At 44.5% G+C, this 24,758-nt stretch overlaps 1 protein-coding gene across 5 annotated transcripts in view; it reads left to right on the forward strand.

Annotated features, from left to right (window-relative positions):
- Nucleotides 1-24,758, forward strand: part of STX3 (syntaxin 3) — a 404,614-nt gene that overhangs the window by 251,528 nt on the left and 128,328 nt on the right. For all 5 annotated transcript variants that reach the window (XM_069628893.1, XM_069628892.1, XM_069628896.1 and 2 more), the window contains exons 3-5: nt 12,984-13,083; nt 13,238-13,312; nt 18,149-18,216. In XM_069628893.1, coding sequence (XP_069484994.1) covers nt 12,984-13,083; nt 13,238-13,312; nt 18,149-18,216 — 243 coding nt within the window. The remainder of the gene's footprint in view (nt 1-12,983; nt 13,084-13,237; nt 13,313-18,148; nt 18,217-24,758) is intronic.

Here is a 24,758-nt window from a genome sequence, read left to right on the forward strand (position 1 = left end):
GAGCGTAGTCAGTGTAGTAAATAATGGCAACAGTTTAAGGTTGCTTAGTTTCAGCACAAAGGGATCAATGGGTTTTAAATCGTCTCTAGGGGCCTTCAGAGAAGGACCAGGGGGACAGAACCATAATGCACCCTGTGCTTTTAGGTGTTCTTGATGCTCGATGGGGTCGAGTCAGCTTCATTGCACTTTGCAGGCTTCTGTGAGAGTTCAAGACGGGAGACATCAGCGGGTATCAGACGGCAAACAGTTTCAGTGAAGCTGGATGGATGGATGGCTGCAGGCTGGCCTACACGGTGGCTCAGGAATCATTCTCAGTTCTGGTTTGCGGTTCTGAAATACTGGTCGAGACGTCTCGGATTTCTTTAAGCGACTGCCGTTTAGCAACGGTCGTCATTGCAGTCGGTTGCAGCTCGAGGAACTAGATTGGATCAAAAATGTCCTTTTAAGGCAGGCGTCGGTAGATGCTCATCGAAGCACTTCTCCCAGCTTCTTCACTGGGCTTGTGCTGCCTTTTAAGGCGGACGGGCCAAAGCTGATGTGTATTGCAGGCAGCTGCCTTGTCATTGGTTTAGCGACCCTAAACTCTCTGGAACTTCCCACCTAAGAAACTTGCTGCTGAGGCTAGCAGGGCACACTGTGTGCTGGCTGGGTGCCGGTTCTGGAGCTGATGGAGGGTCATCTGGATTCAGTATCTCCCTCTGATCCCTGGGAGATGTTTAGGGGAGGGATCTTGCTTCCCTCTTTGAGGTCCTGGCCTCCCTTCACTGGTGGAAGATGTAACGCAGACTGTACCTTCAGTCAGGGTCCAATGATGAGTTCTTCTTTCGGCTTCTGGTGAAGCCTAGAGATCATCTCCAAAAGAGGGGCTCTGACCTCCGTGTAATGCCAAATGGACCACAGGGATTGGTATAAGCTAAGCCTACCTTAATTAACCAATCCTGGGTCCCCACCAACAGCCTCCTGTTTGCGTGAGATCATAACCCCAGTGCTTTGCAACAGAAAAGGTAAAGGGGTGCACACATGTAATACTAAGTCCCACCCATCCTGTCTGTTGTGGATCAAAGGGTCCCTCTGGTTCATGGAGCTCTCTGCGGTTCCTGATTAAAGTAGCAGGTCTCCCTTGAAGCTGCAGCGAGACCAGACTTTCTGGCTCCGTCAAACCAAATACTCAGATCTTCTGAATGGAGTCCCCCAGACGTGACATTTCACTGTCAATAGATACTGAGAGTGGGAGCTGGCTTCAGTTTGACACAGTGCATATGAAAGGGTGCGGGGGGTTTACTGTCTCCTTTGTTAGCCTCTGCAGCCAGGCCACATGTGGCCCTGTTTGAATTACATTCTACGTGTATGTTAATCGCTGCCACCAGCTGCAGGGCTGAACAAAAGAGCATGGTGGATCCATGGAGCCTTTGTTAATTAGGCTGGCCATGGCAGGGGGGAGGTTTGTCCCTCCCCCTTCTGGAGATGCATCGTGTACTCCACCTTTCAGATTCAACTAAATATGAGGGAGGTGGGAGGGACAGTGCCTGTAGGCTGTGTCCACCCAGAGTACACAGGTCTATGCATATGTTGCGTGGTGAGCATAGGAATGTGTGTGTGGATTAGCCCCACACATTTTCCAGAGTTTGATCTACCATCATTCAATTTCATTAAAAAAAATTAAAAAACCAGGCGAGCGCCCACCCACCGTGCAGATAGTCGAATTCCTCAGTCTTTGACTCCCTCCATATTGGGAATTTGTTCTGTACAGTCAGTCTGACAAAAGTGTATTTTCACAACGCGATTGGGGTACGGGCTAGCAATTTTCTATGCTTTGACTGGCATGAGTCAGGAGTTTCTCTGGTGGGATGGCATTGCACACTGTAGTGTCCTCCACACTAATGCTTTGGGTTCACCTGGGACATGCTAGCAGTTGCCTTAGTTTTTAGAGCTGGTATCTATTTTCAATCGTGTAGAAGATTGACTTCTCATGTCCTTTCTTGCGTGGACTACCCATGAGCAGCAGGAGAGGATTCCCATCCTTGCTTCCACTCTATCGGTCACATTGATCAATCCTGCTGTGTGCAGGCCACCTTCCAACAAACACTGTACTAAGTTTCCATCTGCTTCTATGTTTTACTGAGAGCTCAGCTGACTGCGTTGCACTCCAGTCTATCTGAGAAGATTCTGGGATCCCAACCTCAGCCCAACATTATCCCAGTACTGGAAAAGACTAAGAAATCTGATCTAGTGGCTGCAGAAATATCTTAGCTGTGTGATCCCCTTTTCAACCCTAGAGTATTAAACATATATCACTACTGATCCTTCAGTGTATAGCTCGTGGTCTTGTTTTGCGGGAGGAGGGGTACCAGAGTGGGCAACAGATTTCATATTTTGTTTGGCCATGTCCTCTTCAAATTCTTTTTTTGTAATTGAATACAATTGTTCTTTCACTCAAAGAGTCCACCTTCCAGTTCTGGGTTTGTTCATCCTTACAATGCAACTGGCTTGTATTTCATCAATAACTTAGTCTAACCGAACTGGCTCTCCCGCTTCCTGCTGCTTGGCGAGAGCTGTGTAATTGGGCCATAGAATACAATTCCTTTGGCCCCACTGATCTGCTAGGAATATCCTGTATCGAAGACGATTTGATTGATATACTGCGTTGCACCCACATTGAATCTCCTCTCCAAGTAGTCTGCTTTTATTGACCAGAACTGCATGTTTTCCACCATGATTCTTGTTGCCGTTACTGAAAACAGCAACTGTCCTCTTTGTAACTTGTACTGAGCAGGGCTCCATTTCCCCCCCCCCAAGCCTTTTATCTTCAGTAAAATCCCTTTGTCCTCCTTTCCTCCACCTCTCCCACCGATTGGTGACGTTTTTCTGACCTGAAGTTTTTCTTTGCTCGTACACTGGTTCAGTTGGTAGCAAAACCTTCCTTATGATATATCCGACTGCCCTCCAATTCCAAAGCTTGGCTGTCGTCACCCTGCATATGCTATTTGGCACTTGAGCTTCTCAAGTGACAATATGGCCATCTTTCAGGCTGTAAAGAATTGCCTGCAAGCATTGCTTATTCTGTAGTAATTGGCCTACTTTGTTTCCTGGGATTGGAAAGGATTGCTGTGGATCAGCTGCTTTCCTTCAGGTCGGATCTGGCTACGCCTAGCTTTCATGTGGGCGCCTGCCACGCCTGCATTTCTAGATCACACGGCTGTTCTGATCTGCACCGTTTCCCTGCACAGCCTGGTGGTTCTGAGGCACACAGCGTTGTGCGTCCGTCTTTCTCCTGTTGAAGCCCCTCACTTTGTTTGGGGCTTGACTGTCTCCGATTTGGCTCACACACCTTTTTGATAACCCTGACCCCAGCACCTATATTCAGCTGGCCTCCTTTTCAAGGCAGTTTTTTTCTGGTTGCCCTCCCTTCAGTTAGAAGAGTACATGTGTTTCAGGCCCTGTTTGGATGAGCATTTCATGGCGTCTCATCAAAGCGGGTACTACAAATGCATCAATTGATTATAGCCAAGGTAGGGTCTAATTTCTTTTTGAATAAAGAGACCTTCGTTTTCTTTTTTTTTTTTCTTGGGCCCTGGGTCTTGAGTAGGATTGGTTTCTCTATTTCTTTGCGTCTCCCCAGGCTCCCTTCTACATGGCCTGCTCTTGATTCAGTCACATCTCTTAGTCGGCTTTGTCATCCAGTGGTTGTTCTTCTGGCTACTAGAAGGGACAATGAAAGCGTTCTCTGGAAATTAAGCCTCCATTGAAGCACAACTGCCTTCATTGAAAGTGCTTGTTACAGCATGCAGGTTTCGATTTGATTTTGTGTGATCAGCATTCTGGTTGACCCATTTCCAGTGATGGCTGAACCCTTACTACAACGGTCATACAGCCCCCGCCCCCTTGTCCCCTTTTTACCATTCCAACCATTTCTGTTAGTCCCAGTCCCCTGCTCTACTTATCCTCTCCCTTTTTGCCATTCATTCTTCCTTCCTCAGATCATGCTCTCGTAAGCCCATGTGGGGGTACAATACCCCATTAACTGGACAAACCGCTGAGCTGTAAGACCCCCACAATGACGATTAGCACAGTATACATAATACATGACATTAGTTAAGGGCTTACATTTTACCATTCAGGTTTAAATAATTGTATGTATTGATTCATGCAAAGCTTTCTCAGGGATTTGCCTAGAGTATCATGCAGAACGGCCCTCATGAGCAAGCTCCGACTGCGTATGGCTCTTCTCCTGGGGTGTGGCACAGAGCTAAAACATGATTGAGGAACTAAGTGGAACATAGTGCACAGAACAGGCTATTTAAGTTTTTATTAATTCTCAGTTTATTTCTCGCATTGCTGACTAATATATTTCAAGTGAGATGGAGAGCTCTATACTTAAAGGTGGGTACATAGTTGATGGGGGGGGAATATCTGGAGTGGAGAATTTGGTATCGTCTGTATATGATTTGGCATCCTATTAATAGACTGGTATGTCGCAGACGCGCAGGGCCTTCAACTCTTTCCAGAAGGTATGGTGTTAGTGTGTGGGAGCACAGTCTGAGAACACCTGCTTTCTAGTATTTTCAGTCTTGCACTTTTGGGATTCTAATCTAGCAATTTCTTGGATGCTGGTGTTGCATTTACCTCCTCTGTGGTGGTGTCTCGTCTTGGTCAGTTGTGCCTTATAGGGTATGCATTCCTTCTTGAAACTGAGGCAGTCTTTGAGAGGAAGTGAGGAAGTTCCTTAAGTACTAGGGTTTTGTGGTTGAATTTGTTGCCTTTTGATGAGGTAGGCTACAGCAACCTGGACCTCTTGTTGCCAGATCACAGGCAAGGAGGCCTGAACCATGCAGGAAGACCACTTGGCCTTGTACAGTCATCTCAGTTTTGGGGCTGAGGATGAAGGGCGGGATTCTGTTTGATGCAATGCTTTAGGAGAGATGAACAGGCTTGCCGCACTATTGGATGACTCTCATCCTGTCAAACAGCCAGTGAAGGTCTCCATTGCTGATTGGGTGAGAGGGCATCGTCTCAGGTATTAAAATATTTTGGCATGAGTCCCTGTCCACGCAAAGTGATTAATGCTCATTCAATCAGACACAAAGCTATGTTGGTTTCTTTTCAGAATCCTACACCGTTGGAGGTTCTGCGAGGGACTGTGATCTAGTGCACGATGGAATGTATTCTGCCGACATCGCACTGCCTGCTCTTGTTTCAAAGCAGACCTGAAGTTTGACCCGACTACTGTAAATCCTGTCTGGATACTGTGTCCATGATCTCTCTAGCATGCCTCCTTCTCCCACTCATGCATCACTTACTGCAGCGATATCCCATTATTATTAACTCAAGCCCTCAATTAGGGTTCTATGTTGGATTTCTAGTGTGAACGTTGTTTTGTACTTGGGGGCGCTACTTTTGAGTATTCAGCCACTGGTTGTCAAAGCCCAGATAAAGTTATTTTTCACATTTTTCATCCATAGCAGGCTGTACCCCCCCACCTGGCCCAAGACATCCTGGAGAGCCTCCCTATATTTTATTGGAGCCGGTGTTACCCAAATACAAACCCAATAATAGAGGCCCACTGGCAACCATTCGTCCTATATAGCCAATGCCCATCTCTGCGTGCAATGGAATTGTCAGGGTACCCCCAGCTTGGTTCAAAACACGCTTTTTAAAAAAAAAAAAATAAAAAAAAAAAAATAAAAAAAAATAATTATTTTCAGTGACCTCTAGTTTGTCACTACCACATCGGCACTCTAGAGTGCGGCCTCTATGAACTGCAATTTGTAAATATTAAGAGCAGGCCTCGGGTATCCACCTCATATATGTGTTTTCCTAAATCTAACTATATCTGTATTATATCCAGTGTGAGGTTGGATGTATCTACTTGTTGTGACCAGATCCCTGAATAGGTGAGCGTGATACCCAAATAGTCGAATGTTGTGACCTGCTCAACTGCAGCACTGCCAATTTCAATGCCCATTTGTTTCTTACATGTCGCGCTTGGTGGTTTAAAAACCATAGATTTCAATTTTGAATAATTCACGATAAGGCCAAAATCCTCGTAGAATGCAATGAACCTTTCCAGCTGTTAACTTCATCCAGTTGGGGCCAGGAAGGCGAGAACCACATAATCTGCGAACATCAAGACTGGGTATTTATCCCCACCCAAAGTTGCTGCGGCATTCGGGATGGCCAACAAAGAGTATATATGGCCTTATCAATATATTGACCTAATAGTGTTGGTGCCAAAACACAGCCCCGATACACACCCTTCTGTACGTCAAATGCGGCTGTTGTATTTCCTCCAAGACTCCATCCATAACCGTACTGTTTGTGTAAAGTGTTTTGATGGTGGTAAGAACGGACAATGGGGACACGAATACCCTCTATTCTTTCCCAAAAATTACGTTTGTCTTTGTCAAAAGCTTTTTGCAGATCTTTAAACGTGTACAGCTTCATACTCCTCAGGGCAACTTATGTTTGTATCGGGAGGTTCAATCGGAGCACATGATTTATCGTGCTTATCCCACCCAAAATCCTGCTTGTTGGTGACTCATCTGGTTATTACGATTTATCCACTTATTAAGCGCGTCCAGGAGTACTCTCGCGTAGATCTTTCCCGTGGCATCCAGTAAGGAAATGGGTTGAACATTGTTTGGGTCTTTGTGTCCACCTTTTTTGTAGGCTTGGATAATAGTCCCCTTTTCCAAGATTCAGGAATACCACCCCATCCTATTATATCATCAACAGCCGTACCAAGAATGTTGCCCAGATCAAAGGCTCAGATTTAAATAAATCTGCGAGAATACAATCGGGACCTAGAGCTTTGTTGCTACTTTGGGTTAGCAGTGCTAGGGTTACTTGCTCTAGTGAAATTATTACACGTTTGGTAATAGATACGTGATTTGTATCATGCTTAACTATGTTCAGTAGCCCACTGCTATCTAAGGTCTGAACTCTGTGAGATTGGCATCATGGAAGGAGATGCAGACGCCAGATTCAAAGCATAACAAAAGCTTTTATTAATTAAAATGTCAGGATGGAATAAGGCCTAATTTGCCCTAAACTAAGGTGGGATTTCCCTACCCAAAGAAACAAAGGCTAGTCTGTGTCAATAAGTTCAACTGAAAAGTCTGTCTATGTCCAAAACCTATACTTGCCCTCACAACTGGCAAAACAATGTGCTGGGATGTCGACCATAAACTAAACAGTGTTCCAAAAGTAAGCGTTCAGAGCTAATTCCAGACCAAGCTTATTCTTCAGCTTCTTTTCCCCATTGTCAATAGGTTTACCACAATGTTCAATTTACCTACGTTTGGGCTTTGTAGCAATATAGTTCCACACTTTTGTGAAAGTCAGCATGCCTTTCCTCAAGTTCAACACAGTTCCAGGGCAACACAATTCCAGGGTATTAAGTCTTGGGGTTCCCTTCCCCAAGTTCAATATAAACACAAAAAGAAGTGTCTCGCTGGATTTCCACAATTTATCATAACTTGGGGGTCCCCTCCCCAAATCTGATATTCATCAATTGTTTTCCTTCTTTCACCACAGCAAAACTCTGGTTGGCATATAGGGATTCTCTGGTTTTAGTGTAGTTTTGGACCACACGGTCCACCCAATAAAGGTCACTTAACCAGGTACTTCCAAGTCTCCTTGAGAAGTTCGATACTCAGCCAAACAAGCAGTTTCGTACAGCTTCACAACTTTAACACATGGGTGGTTTCTCATTCTTAATTCTATTTTATTCAGTCTTTCATGCCACTTAACTTCCTTTTGGTTTCAATTCAGTGTTTATTGATTGCAGCTTAACTTACTTCATCGCATTCAATCAGTTCTGTTTTCCCTAAATGCTGCTTTGTTTGACTCATTCAATTTGTTAATCGACAGATGTAACTGTTTCCTTCATTCAATGCTGTTGTTCAATAAAAGCAACCTTGCATGATTTCATTCCGTTTAGTATTCAAATAAATGCAACTTTGCCAGTTGCCTTCCGTTTGGTAGTCTATAAAGGTAACAGTACATGTTTTCATTTAGTTTAACAGTCAAATAAGGTAGCGTTACGTTTTTCATTCATTTCAGGATTCAAAAGAAGGCACCTTTGCCTGTTGCCGAGAGCCGCTACTACTTATATGGTCCTTTGGAGAACTGTGGTTTTTCCAGTGTACCAGACACTTCCCCAGGCTTAGTAGCTCCTCTTCTGTTACCGGCTTCTCCCTGAGCGGGGAAGCCTGCCCACTGGGCGTCTCACTCTGCACTCTCTGGCTCTGGTGCAAAGCTTTGCCTTCGCCTCTTGGCAGCGCTTGCTGCCAGCCTCCCCTTTGATGGGACCTCAATTCTGTATGATCACACCAGCAGGATTCCCAGGGTTTAGTTTGACTTCTAGCGTCTTAGCTTCTTCTGCTTCTGCACAGCTGTTCGTTCTGCGTCTTGCTCTTTCTCTGCTCCTCCATTGTGGTCCACCCTTCCACCTTTTATACACACATGGTCCATTAATGGGCTGAAGGTGTATACCATTAACCATTACTGCCGGACGCTGATTACATGGACATGCCTGACCTTCATGCATCTTCTTTGTCCCAGTACCAAAGTGGTGGGAGGAGATGGTATTCAATGCTCTGTTGATTGTTCCTCATCTTAGTACCAAAGTGGCAAAAGTGTTTGTGATCCATAACTCTGTTGATTCTTCCTCGTCTCAGTACTATTAGGTACGCCAAGAGGGGAACAAAGTGGTATTGTTTTATAGTAACCTATAAAGGTCGGTGAAGGATCAAGCTTGTTATGAGGATAAGAGGGATACCATGCCTCGCCTAAGGATACTCCACTTCTAATCCCCAAGGATCCTCCCTCACTTGTCCAGCCCCAGGGTCAGGATCCAATAGCAATGGCCTTTCCCTGGCCACTTGCATAAAGGATCCAAGGGAAGTAGGAGTGAGAATACTTTCCGGTTTCTCACACCTCCCTGAAATGGTCATACCATTTGTTTTCAGGTAACCACCATGTTGAATGTTTGCATCCTACATAGAACAAAAGGTTACCAGTTTCTATAACGTGGCTCTATCACAAACAACCTTAGCTTCAGTTAACTTGACACATTTGCGTTTATTACATTTATATTGTGACTCAGCGTTTCACTAATTCATATTTGCGTCTTGCTTCTTTTAGATCAGTCCGGGTATAACTGGTGTATAATTGAAAGGGTTCTTTACACAATTCAAAAGGTGTAACTTAGCTGATTGATGATCTTTTATCAAACCACTGAGTTGTTTTAATTGTATTCTTTGTAACCTCAGAACTGGATTTCGTTACAACCGGAAAAGGAATTAATCACAATTATTTTCATACGCCAAAACAACTTCACCAAAGGAGAGTTGTGGATTTAAGAACACATTTTCGATAGATAGGAGAATTTCTTCATATATTTGGGCTAGGGTTTATACAATTACATTTAACTGCTATTCTTAAATGTTCCTTGATGGTAAGCAGTAATGGCATCCTGGGCTGACCGATTGTGTACTTCCACAGTACCCCAAATACCCAGGATCAATACGATATAATCAATATTGCTGGAACTAGTATCATTAAAAATATATACATATATATTTTTTAAAAATACTGAAGCAGGTTGATCACCCAGCGCCCTTCCATAATTACATGCTTTCAGTCCCAGCAAAGCTCATATAGGGGCTGTCTCGATGGCAAACGTGGTGTAGCAATTAAATCGGGGAATATCCCAAGCCACATCTTAGTCAGCTAAATACCCCTCCATTACAAATAGAGGTTCGAATTGCAAGCTTAGATCACCAACCGCCATGATGTGAACTTGTGACTTTCCAAAATTGTGCCAGGAGTTAATACATGTTTTAATCAGCAATATTGTTTTGGTTCCTTTGGCCTTTGATGGACTATTCTATACATTAAATCACAATAGCTCTTTTCCACCCACAAGGCTGATCTGCAATTCTTGTAAATCGTTAGTCTGTATCAATACTGTAACTGTAGCATTAATTGGTGAATGCACCCAGGTCGATAGCCCTTCACTGGGTCTCCTCCTTTTGGTTTTTATTGCTGAGGTATTACAACATTCATAGCCCTTCATACATATAGAACCTACATCCCAGGTTTCCTCAAAACATATCTGATGTTCCTTAATAAAGTCGCACCAATTAGAGTCTATCAAATGCTTAGCTAAACCGGCTACGTTCCATAATAAAATGGCTAAATCCCGAGTATAGTTAGGAGTTGTGATTTGCTGTAGTGTAGATGCTCTATGGTCCACTACATTCATGGCCTCTTGGCGTCAATCTATATCGGCAAGATCTCTATCTCTCCCCTGTGATCTTCCATTAAGAGCATGAAACACAGTCGTAATTGTGTTTGCGGCACTACTATATGGGCCAATTGTGTGTGGGGTATTGGCGCCAGTCCGGACAATGTGAGCTTGGGTCATATGTTCTTAATCAACCATTTGGTTCAGCTGGGGAGTCTTACCTCTTACCTCCGTCACAACCATGAGATGTATATGTTCTAAATTCCAATGTGGAAGACCCTCTGCAATTAGATCATTGGCCAATATCAATCTGATATAGTCCAAATTCAAACCGCTGAGGGACGTGTCTACTCCATGTTAGAATATCATTGGATAATAGAACACCCTCACTTTTGCCTTAGCCAATGAGAAATTACATTTTTTAGAGCTGCTTCTGTCTGATGAGCGCCTATCCTTAACATGGGCATATTGACCATACATACAGCCTTTTCCCTGGGAATTTCGAAGACCCACCTCACCTTTATTACAATGAACCCCTGTTGCTCCAAGTCATTCTTGTTATTGTCGTTCGTATTAGAGCTGGGATAATTATATCTGCCAGGAGTTAATTTTATAGGAGGTTCCTGCTTCTTTGGGGAAGGCTATCAATCTAAAAAGGTTTTAATTTAACAGAAAGGCGTTAACTAGCAAGATATGAATAGAAACATTTGGAATAGCATTTGCATTACCAGATGCATGCTGGGAGGGGCTTTCTGTAGGTGTTAGCATGGCCTTTAATTAGGTCTTGTACCACCATTTTTATGACCCTCATTTCCCCTGTTAGGCTTCCAAATCATTATTTTAAATTGATGTCATTCATCAAAGAGTTACAACACAGAGTTCATGGTAGGCAATGATTCTTCAAAATAAAGTAGGGGGTAAACTAGGATCCGGAACAGTAGTGTTTTCCAGATCATCCTCATTACCCAAGGCTTGAAACCTGTTTGAGGTGATGTTACATTCCACACCTAGATCATTAACTTGTAGCCTCTGTGTACCAGTAGCGGGCAGTCATTTTGCTACCTTGCAAGTTTTTGTAGGACCCTTTTCTTTTCTTCTTACTATACGGATGAATGATTTTCTTGCGATGAGTGGTACCACCTCTGCTTGTGCTGTTAACTTTACTCCGAGTTGGGTTAGCAAATCCATGTATCCATACAGGGATGGCATAATTGTTGCCTTTTTTTTGGTCACACGTCTTGGGATTTATCTTAAAGATAGCATTCCCTCTACTGGAGCTCTCATGGACAATCAATGTTTCTCAAGGTCAGTCCCAGACTGACTTTTTATTGGGGCAATTGTGTGTTGTAGGCTTTTTGGATTTGTCCTTTCGATCTTGCAAAGGCGATGCTGATCCCATAACACAAATAATGTCTTGGCTAGTGGGGCAAATACAGTTAGTAGCGGATGAGTTACCCAGTGACTTTGACGATGACTTCCTGCCATCTGTCATCCAAACAAAACAGCGACTCAATTTCCTGAAAAAGAACATTAGTCTCCTGACTAGGCCTAGTTATGGTGTGCAAGCAGTTGGTAGAAATAGATGATAAAGGGCTATTTGTCACCTTTCTTTTGCCCATAGTCACTTGCAATATGGCACTGTATAGACTGAAACAGGTGACAATTATTCTCCTCACCAAGGTAAAAAGTGTTTTGGGATTGTGTTGAGATTATGAAAGTGCAACTTGCTGTTAAAATAGCGAAAAGTAGATTCATAAGATAAAATACTTTGGATTTGTCGCCCTCCTGATGCTTCTGGTAAGGAACGCCCTGACAGCTTTGGGGGCTGCCATAGGTGGTCTCTGCCCCCCTTCACCAACAGACTGTTTCCGCAAGGACCAAAATTAATTCTGTTCAACAACTTTGTGGGCCAGCTAGCCAGCGGATACCCCTGAGAGATCATCACAAGGGCTCCTTCCTGTTAACTTATAAGAAGAAAAACTGGGCTTGGGTGCGCCAAGTTGAACGTGAGAGTCGGTTTAGTTAAATCGCACCCACAAAGGAATGTTAAGCTGTGCAGCACTCATCAACTCCATCCAGCATTGGGACGACCAGAGAAAGCCCAGGACTGGGGCCACTGGCATGGAAGTGCACGTTGGGCTCAACAGAGCCTCTGGACAGCCAGAGACCACGGCAACCTTTGCCGCGGCATTGGAACCCGCTTGGAATTTTTGTATCCTCTTCCACCGTTCGCGCTGGCATGGGCGTGGGGCCAAAGACACGGAAGTGCATGTTGGGCTCAATGTAGCCAAATGATAATATTTGATATATATACAGAGCAAACACATTTTAAGAAAAGGACTTGTTATGGAAGCGAGTGATCTGAAGTCCTCCATGCTACAGTTGAGTTCACAGCCTCCAGCTTTTAGTATTTCGCCTGGTTCTTTTAACGTTCTGCTCACAGCATGCACTGGCCTCCTTATGCGCTCAGGATTGAAAGTCCATTAAAATGGGAGAAGGAGAATAACTATGTACTAGGAGTTCTGTACTCCATATGGTGGTAATTTCTTTTTTTGTGACTTGCCTCCTCCTTGGGTGAAATGTGGCTCCCTTGTGTTTAATTTTGTTATCCCTAATTCTCTATCCATCGTTTCTGATTTTATTTATTTATTTTTAATGCTCCCCACTTCTTTGTCCTATTTTTTTATTTCATTGATCTTTCAAGCCTGTCCTCATGTCCACTTTCTGGTTTCAGATTGAAGAAATCAAACAGAATATAGATAAGATCTCGGAAAATGTGGATGAGGTGAAGAAACTGTACAGCGTCATTCTCTCAGCACCAATTCCCGAACCCAGTAAGTGTCGAAGTCTAATACCCCCCTATCCTTCAACAGTATATTATATACAATGCTCAGTCTGTACTCCTTTACATGTTCACTTACAGCTTTCTGGATCTCTCCCACTCATGCTGCTGCAAAATGTTTACCAATTTCTTGAATGTCATTTTAGAGACAAAGGATGACCTGGAGAAAATGACTGTTGACATCAAGAAAATGGCCAACAGCGTCCGCAACCGGCTAAAGGGTAAGAACCATCCAATAACTCTCAAGCCAGATACAATTCACCTCAACCTTTACTGCACTGAGTGCAATTTTTGATCTAGTTTAAACAGCCAGACACACCCCAAGTGTGGTGGTTTCTCAAATGCCATTAACCAACCCCCTCCCACCCTTCTACTACCTAGACTCATCCAACTTCTTTAGTTACTACTTAATGTCTTCCAACAGCCCATCCCTTACTCAACTGACTGCCTCACAGACTACAGCCTGCATTCCACCTCTTCCATCATTCAGAAACCATAAACCTTAAATCGTCTCAACAAAACCTAACATGAGTCATCAAATACCATCTGACCACAGCCTCTGAGCCAATCACTCCTTCACAGACACAACACTGTTCAAAACAGTTTGCCTGTCCCATTATTATGCAACACTCTGTTCTCATGCAATCCCCATATCAACAGGGTGTCACCAAATTTGATTTCTTTTCCTACCTGATTAGTAGTATTCTCTTTATCTGGAAATACCCCCAGACAATTGCTGCAATCCAAGGTTTGATCTTGTCTATAGATAACTGCAACTCCCTCGACATAGGCCCGAAAAAGACCTCCTCCACCACCTAGAGCATCTTCAAAACCAGGCAGCTAGACTCCTCTTTCATACTTGGATTGTCGAGTCCAGCCACCCCCGCTTTGAGATTCCATGAAACAACCCGTACACATCCATGTGCATACTACTTCCAACATCTGCCCCTTGTTCCTTGCCTGCGTCACCACAAAACACATCCCCCTGCAGGAATCTGAGATCTGCATCCTTGCAACTGCTGAGACTCCCGCTTAGTTTAGAAGCAAGAAATATAGGTGGCACACGTGTAGTTGGCTCCAAGCAATGTGTAAACTTCTTCTGGACCTGGCTCAGAATACTTCAAAAGATTTCAAAGGAAATTTGAAGCCTGGCTTCTCGCAAGCTTTTGGCCGCCTGGACTAGGTTATCTTTGACCCTCCTCCCAAAACCTCTCACCTTCCCACACTTATTGAAGATAACCATCTCTATTATAAGGACGTCGTCTTGTTCTCTGGACCTTATTTGACCCATCTCCCCTCCTGCCTCCTCGTTATACACATGCTAGCACTTTGCTCCTTGTTTATTGCTTGCGATTACATAGACCATATTCAATCTAGCAGTGAGAACGTAGGTTTTCCCCTATATGTTAGTCACTTGAAGTCTTTTTCAGGATTATCATTCACATGTTACCTTGATTTTTACTTGACACTTGGGTCACACTGTTCACTGTTCAGTGTTTCCTTTATTATGAATATGCTGCCTGTGCTTTATGACTAATATTGATTGACCACCCCCACATCTCCCTCTTCACCCTCTTACATTTCTCTCTTTCCTGCTTTGCACTTCAAACTGGTTGTACTTCAATTTTGCATGCTACAAAACAAAAGAAGTTTAAAAAAAACGGTAGTTCCCCGGCCTGACCTCATGCAAAGGGGAAAGCCTTTCAAAACCCACCCCTGCTTGCCTCTTGCAGCCATGTGCTTCTTGCCAGATCTGCACCTTTAAATTCAATGCCATTGATGGGGTAGGCCTTCCTTGTTGGACTGTTCCCTTTCTCAAGAGAGACCGAGACAAAGATACTCTAGGCCACTAGTTCAAACCAAGGCCAACACATCAACCAAGTATTGACTTTCCTTCAAAGACCATCATCCTGGAATCCAGACGTACACAATCCTAAAATACCTTAGAAATGACTAACCCTTGGATGACTGATTTATTTTTGATTCATGAACATGCCATACATTTTCAGAACACTACTCCAATTCACATTTGCCTGGGTTACCCAACATACTTGAACTTGCTGAAATACCCATCAGCCCTTTTGAAACTTTTAACGGTCTGCCTGCTTTGAGTTTCCCTCCAAAGACTTTCAAACAACTGTACTGGGCCCATTACAAAATACTTCTCTTCAGAAGTGCTGATGCAGCCTTCTGGCGATCCCATTCGGGTTCTTTAGTTTTTCTCGTTTGATTCATATTCTTATTTTAAGCATTTTTATTTTGGGCCCACTTTGTAAAGCAGCTTGCAACACTTTGTAAAAAAAAATCAATAATGCAATAAATACTGCTTGGGATGAAATGCTTTACAGATTCATGGCCAGCAACTAGACCCCTTGTTTATAGCAACGTGTGCATGCGGGAGGATCCCTCAGGGGCAACGTGCTCGCCTTGGAAGCAAAACGACATGCAGCAACACAGGTTCGATCCCCGGGTCCGCGCTTAGAAACCTCTGGGTATTAAGCGCGTTATAAATAACCTATCATGTATCATGCTCAAAAGAAACTGCAAACTTGCCCTTTCCAAAGCGACCCACCAAATTTCCAGAATGCTCCGAAAAGGTTTCAAATGTCTGCCTTTTGCTGGCTTGCCATCCATTTTAGTCCGTCTGCAGGACAACCCAATGGCCATTTTGTGTATCTGACAGCCATAGAACAAGTGTCCTCCTGGTATGATGCTAATTAAGATGGTGCACGTCGCCCTGTGAATTTTTTTTTCCAATTAGGATAGAACAAGTGAAATACTGAAAAAGACGTGCTCTAAATATATCTGCATAGTTATACATGCATGCTGCTTGATTATAGTGCAATTTACAATCTTGTGCAACTTTAAAACATGTTTTCATTTTTCTTGCTGCATAACTTTGAATTTGGTTCCAACTAGTTAAGCAGAGGTCTGCATAATATCCAACCAGTCAAGGCATTCAAAATCCCAGGATCCCTACAGGGCTCTGTCCTTTTGACAATTATATCCGCCCTGAACTTGCATGTTTGCAAGGAGGGTTTTCAAAATCGCCATTGAATAAAATAAAACCATCCGGGGAAGACCACCAATCCACAAACTCCTAGTTGCAACTTGTTTACGTGGGTGCTATGCTTCAAGCAATTGCAGCACGATCCTCAGTTACAGATTGTGGAATTAGTTGTGCATCAATTAGGCTGCAACTTCCTAGGTACAAATTGATTTCCCTCAAAGATCTGCAATCTTCTGTGGAGTTCCTTTCATAGCTAATACTGTGGAATTGAAGTGCTTCTTTTCTGGAACCAGTGGTTCCCTTATATTGTTTTAACTCCTTTACTGAATTTCAATAAGGTCCTTTACGCTTGTTGTTGCATAGATCGTGTGCTGTAGATGTGTCGCCGGGAGACTTCTCCCTGCTATCATAAGCAGAATGAATGCAGAAGTGCAGCAGCCTAACTTAACTCTAGGATGATGAATTTGTTCAACTTTTGATGAGAGGTTGGTTCTCATAGCCCTTTGTACTATTTTGTCAATGCCTTTGAGAGTCTGATCCAAGGTTTTAATGCTGAAGTACATTACATATTAGATTTGACAATCTGCTTCTGCCAGGGAGGGTTGTGGTGACTTCGGGTGTTCCAGCTGCAGCTTTTGCTGCTCCATTATCAAGGCTTCCCAAGAACTTCTTCAAATGGACCAGGAATAGTGGTGATCAGTTATTGATTTAGGATCCTTCAAAGGCCAGTGCGAGTATTGCGCTCTGATACATAGTTGGTGTGTGAACCATTTGATGTAAATCTGCCATTCTTTGGTTCTTACTGGACATATTATCGATGCTCACTAGCCCAGTTTCTTTTCATACTATTCACCCAATTAGGCTTTACTGCCCCGCCCCATCAACAAGTCCACACAAGGTTTAGCTGGAAACTAAACATATTCCTACCTGTAGAGTAAATGGTTTCTTTACCACCTGCGCCCCTCCATTTTCATCAGCCAACGTAGAGCGGCTGCATGTGTGCAAGAGGCAGCTGCCGGAAAGTGGGAGTGAAGTAGAAAAGAAGTACCATAAAGATAAATAAAAGGGTGAGAACTACTGGGTCAATCTGTTTAACACCAACAACCCTTGCTCGCCCTTTAAAAACCACGACCACTTTCCTAACCGGAAATAATGTTCTTTCATGCCTTAAACAACCATAGTCGTTCTCAAAAAACAACCGCTTGTCTAATAATAAAAGGCGAGAGTTTGTGTCTCGCTAAGCCCCAAAACCATGAATGTTCTCCTGCAGCACAGTGTTTGCCACTTGCCTCCCCGTCCCCCTTTCCTCCACACTTGGATGTCATTTGCCTTATACAGGCCATATCCCAGTATGCTCAGAGTTACTGTATAGGTCTTTACAAAGGGCACATTCATGAAATCTTGACCTGCTCAAATATGAAAATGAGTGCCAGTTGCACGACCACCTAAAATACTTCTCCCGCAATAAAATCAAATTCGCAATCCAATTTACACACAAGCACCCTTCTGGTTTGGTATATTCAGTGCATAAGTGTTAAAATAAAAAATGCATTGCCTAGCACCACTCGAGTCCAGAGGATTACCCTACAACTGGCATTGTAAGCAACTAGCATACAATGCTACCAGATGGAATTCTTGCAACCTAGCCCCCCCCTGCTCTTTGTTCTGACAATTCATCACAACAGTCTCCTCTTTTTTAGAGGATATTGAAGTATTTGCTCCACTTCCTCTTCACTGTCCATCTCTAGAAGTTTAGTCTCTCAACCTTCATTGTTCTTTTGATATTCCTGTTCACCTCTGTATTATCTCTCTCTCTCTCTCTCCCCCTCTCTGTCATTTCTTGCTCCCTCCTCTAGGCATGCAGACTCTTCCCCAACTGCTTCCTTCTCTCCTGCAGCACCCTTTCCTGCCCCCCCCTCCCAAGGAGACTTTGCTCTAGATGGTAATTCTCGCTTCTCTGCCTTCTCTGAATGTTATGCCACCTTTGTGCGTGTCCAGTCTCCCGCCAGCTCCTCCTTTACTAACATGTGTGTTTGGATATTTACAGGGATGGAGCAGAGCATAGAACAAGATGAAATTCGCTCTTCAGCAGATCTACGGATACGAAAATCCCAGGTCAGTCCGTGCCCTGTCATCTCTGCTCTCGCGTGTCCTCCCACTCAATGGAGACACTGTGTGTCAATGAAGCAATCTCTGGATCTAGACTGCATGCTTTCTCGTGTAGATCTCTCTCTGCAACGCCCATCAAGTGCATGTGGACCTTTATATCTGCCTTTGGTTTCTATCCCGTCATTAAGGCCTGGTCTGTGGTGGCAAGTGCATGCATGTGTCCACAGTTGGCATTTCTTGTCTCTGGTGGTCCTCATTTTCAGATGTTGCATCTTACCTGTACTGTCCTGCACATTGAAGCTCTAACCATCCTCTGGTTAGTCCACCAGTAAGAGTTCTGTACATGGTAGGAGCCTGCCATGCAATTCTCCCAACTCCTGATACAGTGCTTGGGTGGTGACCAAGGCTTGGGTCTCTCCAATGTCTTTGCCCTTTCCAAGGACCTGGTCTTAGGCCGCCTTAGTGTTCAACCCAATGCATAGACTCCAGAGTTGTTAATGCTAATAAATTGGCTTAAGCCGGTTTACATCAGTCGAATGAAAGGTACAAAAACATTTGTCTTTAGGAGCAGCACGAGGTCAAGGTCCACAGATCCTTTCAAAATGCAGGTCCATGCACTGGATTAAAAAAGACTGCAAGGCAAACCAACAGAAGGCAATTGTTCTTAAAAGTTCCAGTGATCTCTGAAAATGTGTAGTCCTTGGTTCAAGGATCCTCTGATTGGGCTGTAGTAAGAGCACATGCTGAGTTCTGTGCCAAAATCCAGATCTACCTGTTGAGTTCTTATGAAAAGACTAGCAGTTTCTGGCTGCTGAAAACACAAAAGCGCTTTCAAATTGAACATGTGCTAAAAAGTCGGGGCTGCTGGAGTCCCGTAGGTTGCATGACTCTTGAATCTCCCTCTTTGGCGCGTGCTCTTGGGGTTCTTTTGCCCAGTGCTCCTTGCAGACCCGCCGTGATAATCACCAAATCGAGCTCAAAGGGCTAAGAACTCTGCTTCCTGCTGGGGGGTTGTGTGCTTTGCCTTGGAGTGAGCTTGTGTGCCCGTCGCCAGTGGGTGATATCCCTGTATCAGTGCGTTCAGCATGCCTAGTGCGGCTGGGGAGGGGCACGCGAGAGTCTGAGAATGCATTCAGCCTCCGAACTGGAGCCGTGGCTGCTGGTATTCGGCCTGCCTGGCATAGGGCGCCCACTGCTTAGTGTGCAACTCTGCCCGTCGGGGTCACGAGGCACACAGTTGGGGCACTCTGTGTGTCCCTCAAAGGAAACTTTAAGGAAAGACAACATTTAAATGGTGGTCTCTCCATTATTAAGTAGAACAAAAGCAGCCTGACAAGGGAAAGAAGAGGGAAGAATAGGAAAAGGCACTCTCTAATGGAGGCACATGTCAAAGAAAAACCCCCACTCTCGTTACTGTGAAAGGCCGAAGCCTGATGGTGAAGGAGGCAGCCAGCAGTCGAGAATTCAAATGCTAAATCTTCAGCCGTGTCCAGGTTCCCATCTGAACGTCGAAAAGGTGCGAAGACGCAATAATATGGATATTAATATTTAGCAACAAATCTATTCACAAGCTCTGCTTTAATTTAAAAAATCTGGGGACCTCTATGTGTGCGAGATCATGGCTACACTACACGTCACAGTACGGATAGTGTTATACATGCCCAGCTCGACATCCCTTTTCGATCTTTGAAACAAAGATGCAATACTCTGCGATTACCACTAGATGTCGGACTATATGCACACCATGTGATTCTAAGCAGATTCACAAGCATCAGATGTATACATTTTTATAGCAAAGGTTCTGGAGAGAATTGACACTCTGCATCTGTGGAGCACTTTGAAATTAACAATCTACATCTCAAGTTTGCCAGGCTTCTTTACTTTGCTCTACAAGCGAGACAGTCGACAAAAACCTCAGGACCTCCTTTCAACCCGATCAATTGGCTGTGACCGCTTATGATGGCGTGTATCACAACAACCTCCTCTGCTGTCTCCAAGACTGACTGGAGAGCGACCTTCATCATTCCAAAATATTTGCAGACAATACTCAAATACCATTTAACCCAGACAAAGGCGCAACTGTGTCTCTGGGCCGGCCACACACATGACAGAATAGGGCATAGGCAGCAGTCTCTGCATCTACGCCACTAACACAGAAATCCTTAACAAAGGCAAAATGACACCCTCGTCCCTGTGCTCAGAGTGTATTGGATCCCTGGCTACCGGTTAAGGAAACCAAAATCCTGGGGATATTGTTACTCTAAATCAACCTTTATTCTACAGGTAAATATGGCCACCCTCAAAGCATGCTTCCAGCTATATCTCTTGGGACTTAATTCACATTTGCTGAATATCTCTCACAATATGGAGATTACAGGGGTGCTAGTACTGCCTTGAAATGTCTACTTCAATAGCTTCTGTGTGAACTCCCCAACCACTATATAACCCATTATGAAGTAGTGCAGATAACTTTGGGCCTGAAACTGAAATACGAAGGCTTCCCTCAAATTTCAAGCCTTTCACTGGCAGTAGTGGGTCTTCTTGCTCGACCACAAAATTGAGGTCAGGCAATATTGGTGGGGTGGGATAGTGGTGGGGGTCTCTCCTAGCATTCTGTGTTAAACACAATTTGATAAAAAAACAGACCCTCACAAATAGTGAGCATTTTATTCCGAGCTAGAGGCATACATTGATATCGCCGCCCTATTGAGCAGAGAATAACATTAATCATTGTGGCTTGTGGAACAGAGGACGTACATCTATTTCACTAAAAATCAACACATGCATCCCAACTAGGGATTTTAGATCACGCTCTGAAATGCAACTGACCACTTCCCCCCATTCAAAATAATCAAACGCTTGAACACGAGCCATGAGCGGCCCCACTCTGTTACAAGTTACCAGCAGCTCTAATAACGGTAAAGGGCTTACAGCGGGATTACAGAAACTGAACTTTAGTATTGTAAAATGGGACAATGAGCCCATTGTTCCCCAAGAAATACTAACTTTGAGGGAAGGGTCACTTGGAAGGGACTGTGGAAAAGTCCCATGTAGGCCCTCCCCCTTAGACATTAGGCTCACCATGTCTGTTCAGGTAGATACTTTCAGTTTGGTCTAAGAAGGGAGGAATAGCCCGAGAGGTGAGATGCTCTCCTTGGAACAGAGCATACATCTGTTTGTGCGGCAGCTGCTCTGAATGGCTGTGCTGGCGTTTCTTCCCACTACAGCGCCTTCTCCTACCGATCTGCACCTGCGGTGCTCTCATTTGGCTTGCGAACATTGCACCCATCTGTTTGGCAAACCTTGAGGGATCGTTCCTCTTATTTGGAAAAGCTAGATTTCCTTGTGGTTCCCTGGTAGATCTCTTGTAGGTGGCTTGTGAGCCGGGACAACCTAGTCTGGATCCTGATATTCATGCATAGCCGTCTGGGTCAGTGGTTGCCTCAAGAAGCCCATGACTAATCTGTTTGACCTCTCCAGGAACCAGTAACCACTCCCAGCATCACTGAGATCCTCACATTGTTCCTCTTTGGAAGATGTCCGAAGTGACACTCCACAACTTCCTGGCACTGCCTTGTTGAGGTTTTATTTTTTCCCCTGCTGAAGCCTCCCACCACAGACCACTTGAGGTAGCGCTGCATGATTCTCGTCTTAGGACAGCCCAACACTAGGTACTGCTCTTATCTTGGGTGGGTGCCCCTAACCTATCTGGCTCATGAAAACCACCTGTGATCAGACTGCTTATAAGGTCGGGGTCATTTGGAAGTCCAAGCCCTGAACTGTACCAACCTGCCTGCAATCCCTGACTCCTCCCCACCAGCCCCATATGTTTCTGGCTTCCCTTTGTAGATGGCACGTGTAAGGAACTCATGGAGACAACCGTTGAGACAGACTCAAGTGATCACAGTTCAAGGGTGTTTATTAAACTGTATGCAGGTTGGAAAATGAAAGGTCCTATACTAAGAAACCTATTGCCAAACCTGGCAACTAATACAAAAAGGGTGTGGGATGGTTTTCAGAAGAAAGAAAAGTGTTCATAAATGTTAGATGCGTTAGCGTGGCTCTACCTTCCCCCATGTTTTGAGCACAGGGTAAATGGCATCTTGGAGCACATTACACTCTCGAGCTTCCCCAGCATGAGACAACAGTTCTGCTTTCAGCTCTCGGGGTCACTGGCAGCCAAGTCTGGTTTCTCTTGAAAGTCACTTGCCATTCGAGGGCCTGGTGTATTGCAAGTAGCAAAAAAAAGTTCCTTTAACCAAATGGAATTTCTTTTAGGGTGATATTGGTTCACCCCTGGGCCCCCCTCTTCCGGGTGCTGACCCCTCTTGTTACTTCAACTTCGTTTTGTTTGCACTGCAGTGGGGCGATTACGAATCACCCCTGGGTCTCCCTCTTCTGGGCACCGACCCCTCTTTGCTTTCAGCCTCGCTCCACAGGTTCACTATGGCTTTTCCCTGGTGATGGATTCACCCCTGCATCTCCCTCGTTCGGGCTCAGATCCCTCTCGACTGTTGGCCTCCCTTCACTATGGCTTTCAACAAATCTTAATATCTTTATAAACAGTTCCAGTGAACATCCCTCAGCCGTGTATCACTCTTGCCAACTTCACATTCACAAATGTTTGCGGCATTCACTTCCCTTGCTTTCTCACAGTTCTTGGGTCAAAGGCTTTCGACTGTACGGGGATTTTGCTTAACCTCCTGTATGACCACTTTGACTTCGCGGCTCTCCTACGGCCTTCTGGTTTCTGTAGTTTCACTCAGATGGGGATCGACCAGAGTGTCTTGAGTTAGCACCCACGTGGTGCCTGTTCTCTCTGCAGCTGGTCTCCCCTTAACACTTTCAGCTTAGAGCCCTTTAGGTAGCATGCATGCAATGGATGGGATGCAGAATAACTCGACACTAAATGATTGAAACGACTCAGGAAGATGGCAAAGTTTACTGTGTTTAATATCAATTGTCTAAAACGGGGAGTTGCAACGGACATCAATGGACGTTTGCTCGAGCTTCTCGGCTCATTTCACAACACATTTATATACAAAAAATTGGTCATATGTGACATACTATGTGGCAAATGAGAAAAATCTACGAAGAGTTGCGATCGGCTCAACGGGATCATCTAAGTATACCTTCTATAAGGAGTGGGATTATAATTGGATGTCTATTGTCAGGTGGACAACTTATGCCTACCTCTAAAATGTGTCATCTTCAACACTTAAGTACACAGTATATCATCGGCTCCCAAACTATCAGGCCCTTCGTTATGTGGCCCTCTAGAATTTGTTGGCATGCTCGTGCCATGTCTGGAACTTTCGGTTCACTTAGCAGCACGTAAGCTCATACCCAGGTACCAGGAGGTGGACTTTACCTCCCCACCCAATTAGCCCAATGTCTCATCGCCCATGACTTCTGCCATGAACATTGTCTTTGAACCTGGCCTTGCAGTGTATTCTTGCCTGTGAGAATATAAGGGAGTGCGAGCACACACTATCGCTTGTTCCAGAACTCAATGCCCAACTCTATTTCCATCCTTGGCCCACGTGACAGCAGACCAGGATTTAGTCCATTTTGCAGCATTTAAATGTCTTAAATGAATAAAACTTGACATGCATGGTGTTCTTTCTTTTTCCCCTTAGCAAGGTTTGATTCATCTGCTCATGTTTATTGCCTTTGAGAATAGATCACCGGCCTTGGCTGCCCCAGCCTTGATACCAGGCCAAAACAGCCTCTCCATTCATTTCCACGATCTCAACTACTTCTTGCTGCAACACAGTTCTCGGCTTGCAATCTCCATGGGTCTGGGCTTACTAAATTAATGACACTGATGTCCAGTTTCTATACAATGGAGGCTCTGCCTGCAGCCTATTCACTACATATAGCCAGCTTCTAAGATCGCTTAGTCTACTTGCGTTGCAGCATCTGTACAGTTATTGAATGACTTCCATTTTCTTCACGCACATGCAATCTTCTTTTGCATAGGAAAGTTTACTCGATTCTTTACTTAGTCATTAGTTTCTATAAGGTCTATGCATTTTCTTCAGCCAGTCTTCAGTGCGTCACGTTTGTCTCTTGTGATGTCACCAGCTCCTCTTTTTCTCGTTTTCATATTTCTTCAGGGAGTTCCTCCCTCAGATGGTCATCTCGTTGGGAATATATCTGATAGGGTTTTCTCAGTGGGTACCTTCTTTCGAATATTCCCTGTGGTATGGTCACAACTGCTGGTGTCAAGCATGTCACAATCTCAAGCTTACAACATATAGGAGGTGGGGGGGGGGGGATTACCTGCAGAGGCATGCAGCTGCTCCTCTACCACTTTTACAGTTCTTTGAACTTAGTTCATCTTGCGATTTTGCGTCTTTCATTCACCACAGCCCGGCTCCTATCGTCTCTCCCCTCGACTCACCGGCTGTAATGAACCGAGTGGCTTTCCTCGTAACTGGAGTCCAGGGCAGTACCACGATAGCATGAGTTTCCCTCGCTCCCGCTTATCAGCGTTGATACACTCCCTGTACTGTTGACATCTGTTGCAGCACATTTTGGCTATT

This window comes from Ambystoma mexicanum, chromosome 12, assembly GCF_040938575.1.
Source record: "Ambystoma mexicanum isolate Mex_15411 chromosome 12, UKY_AmexF1_1, whole genome shotgun sequence".
NCBI classification, from domain to species: Eukaryota; Metazoa; Chordata; class Amphibia; order Caudata; family Ambystomatidae; genus Ambystoma; species Ambystoma mexicanum.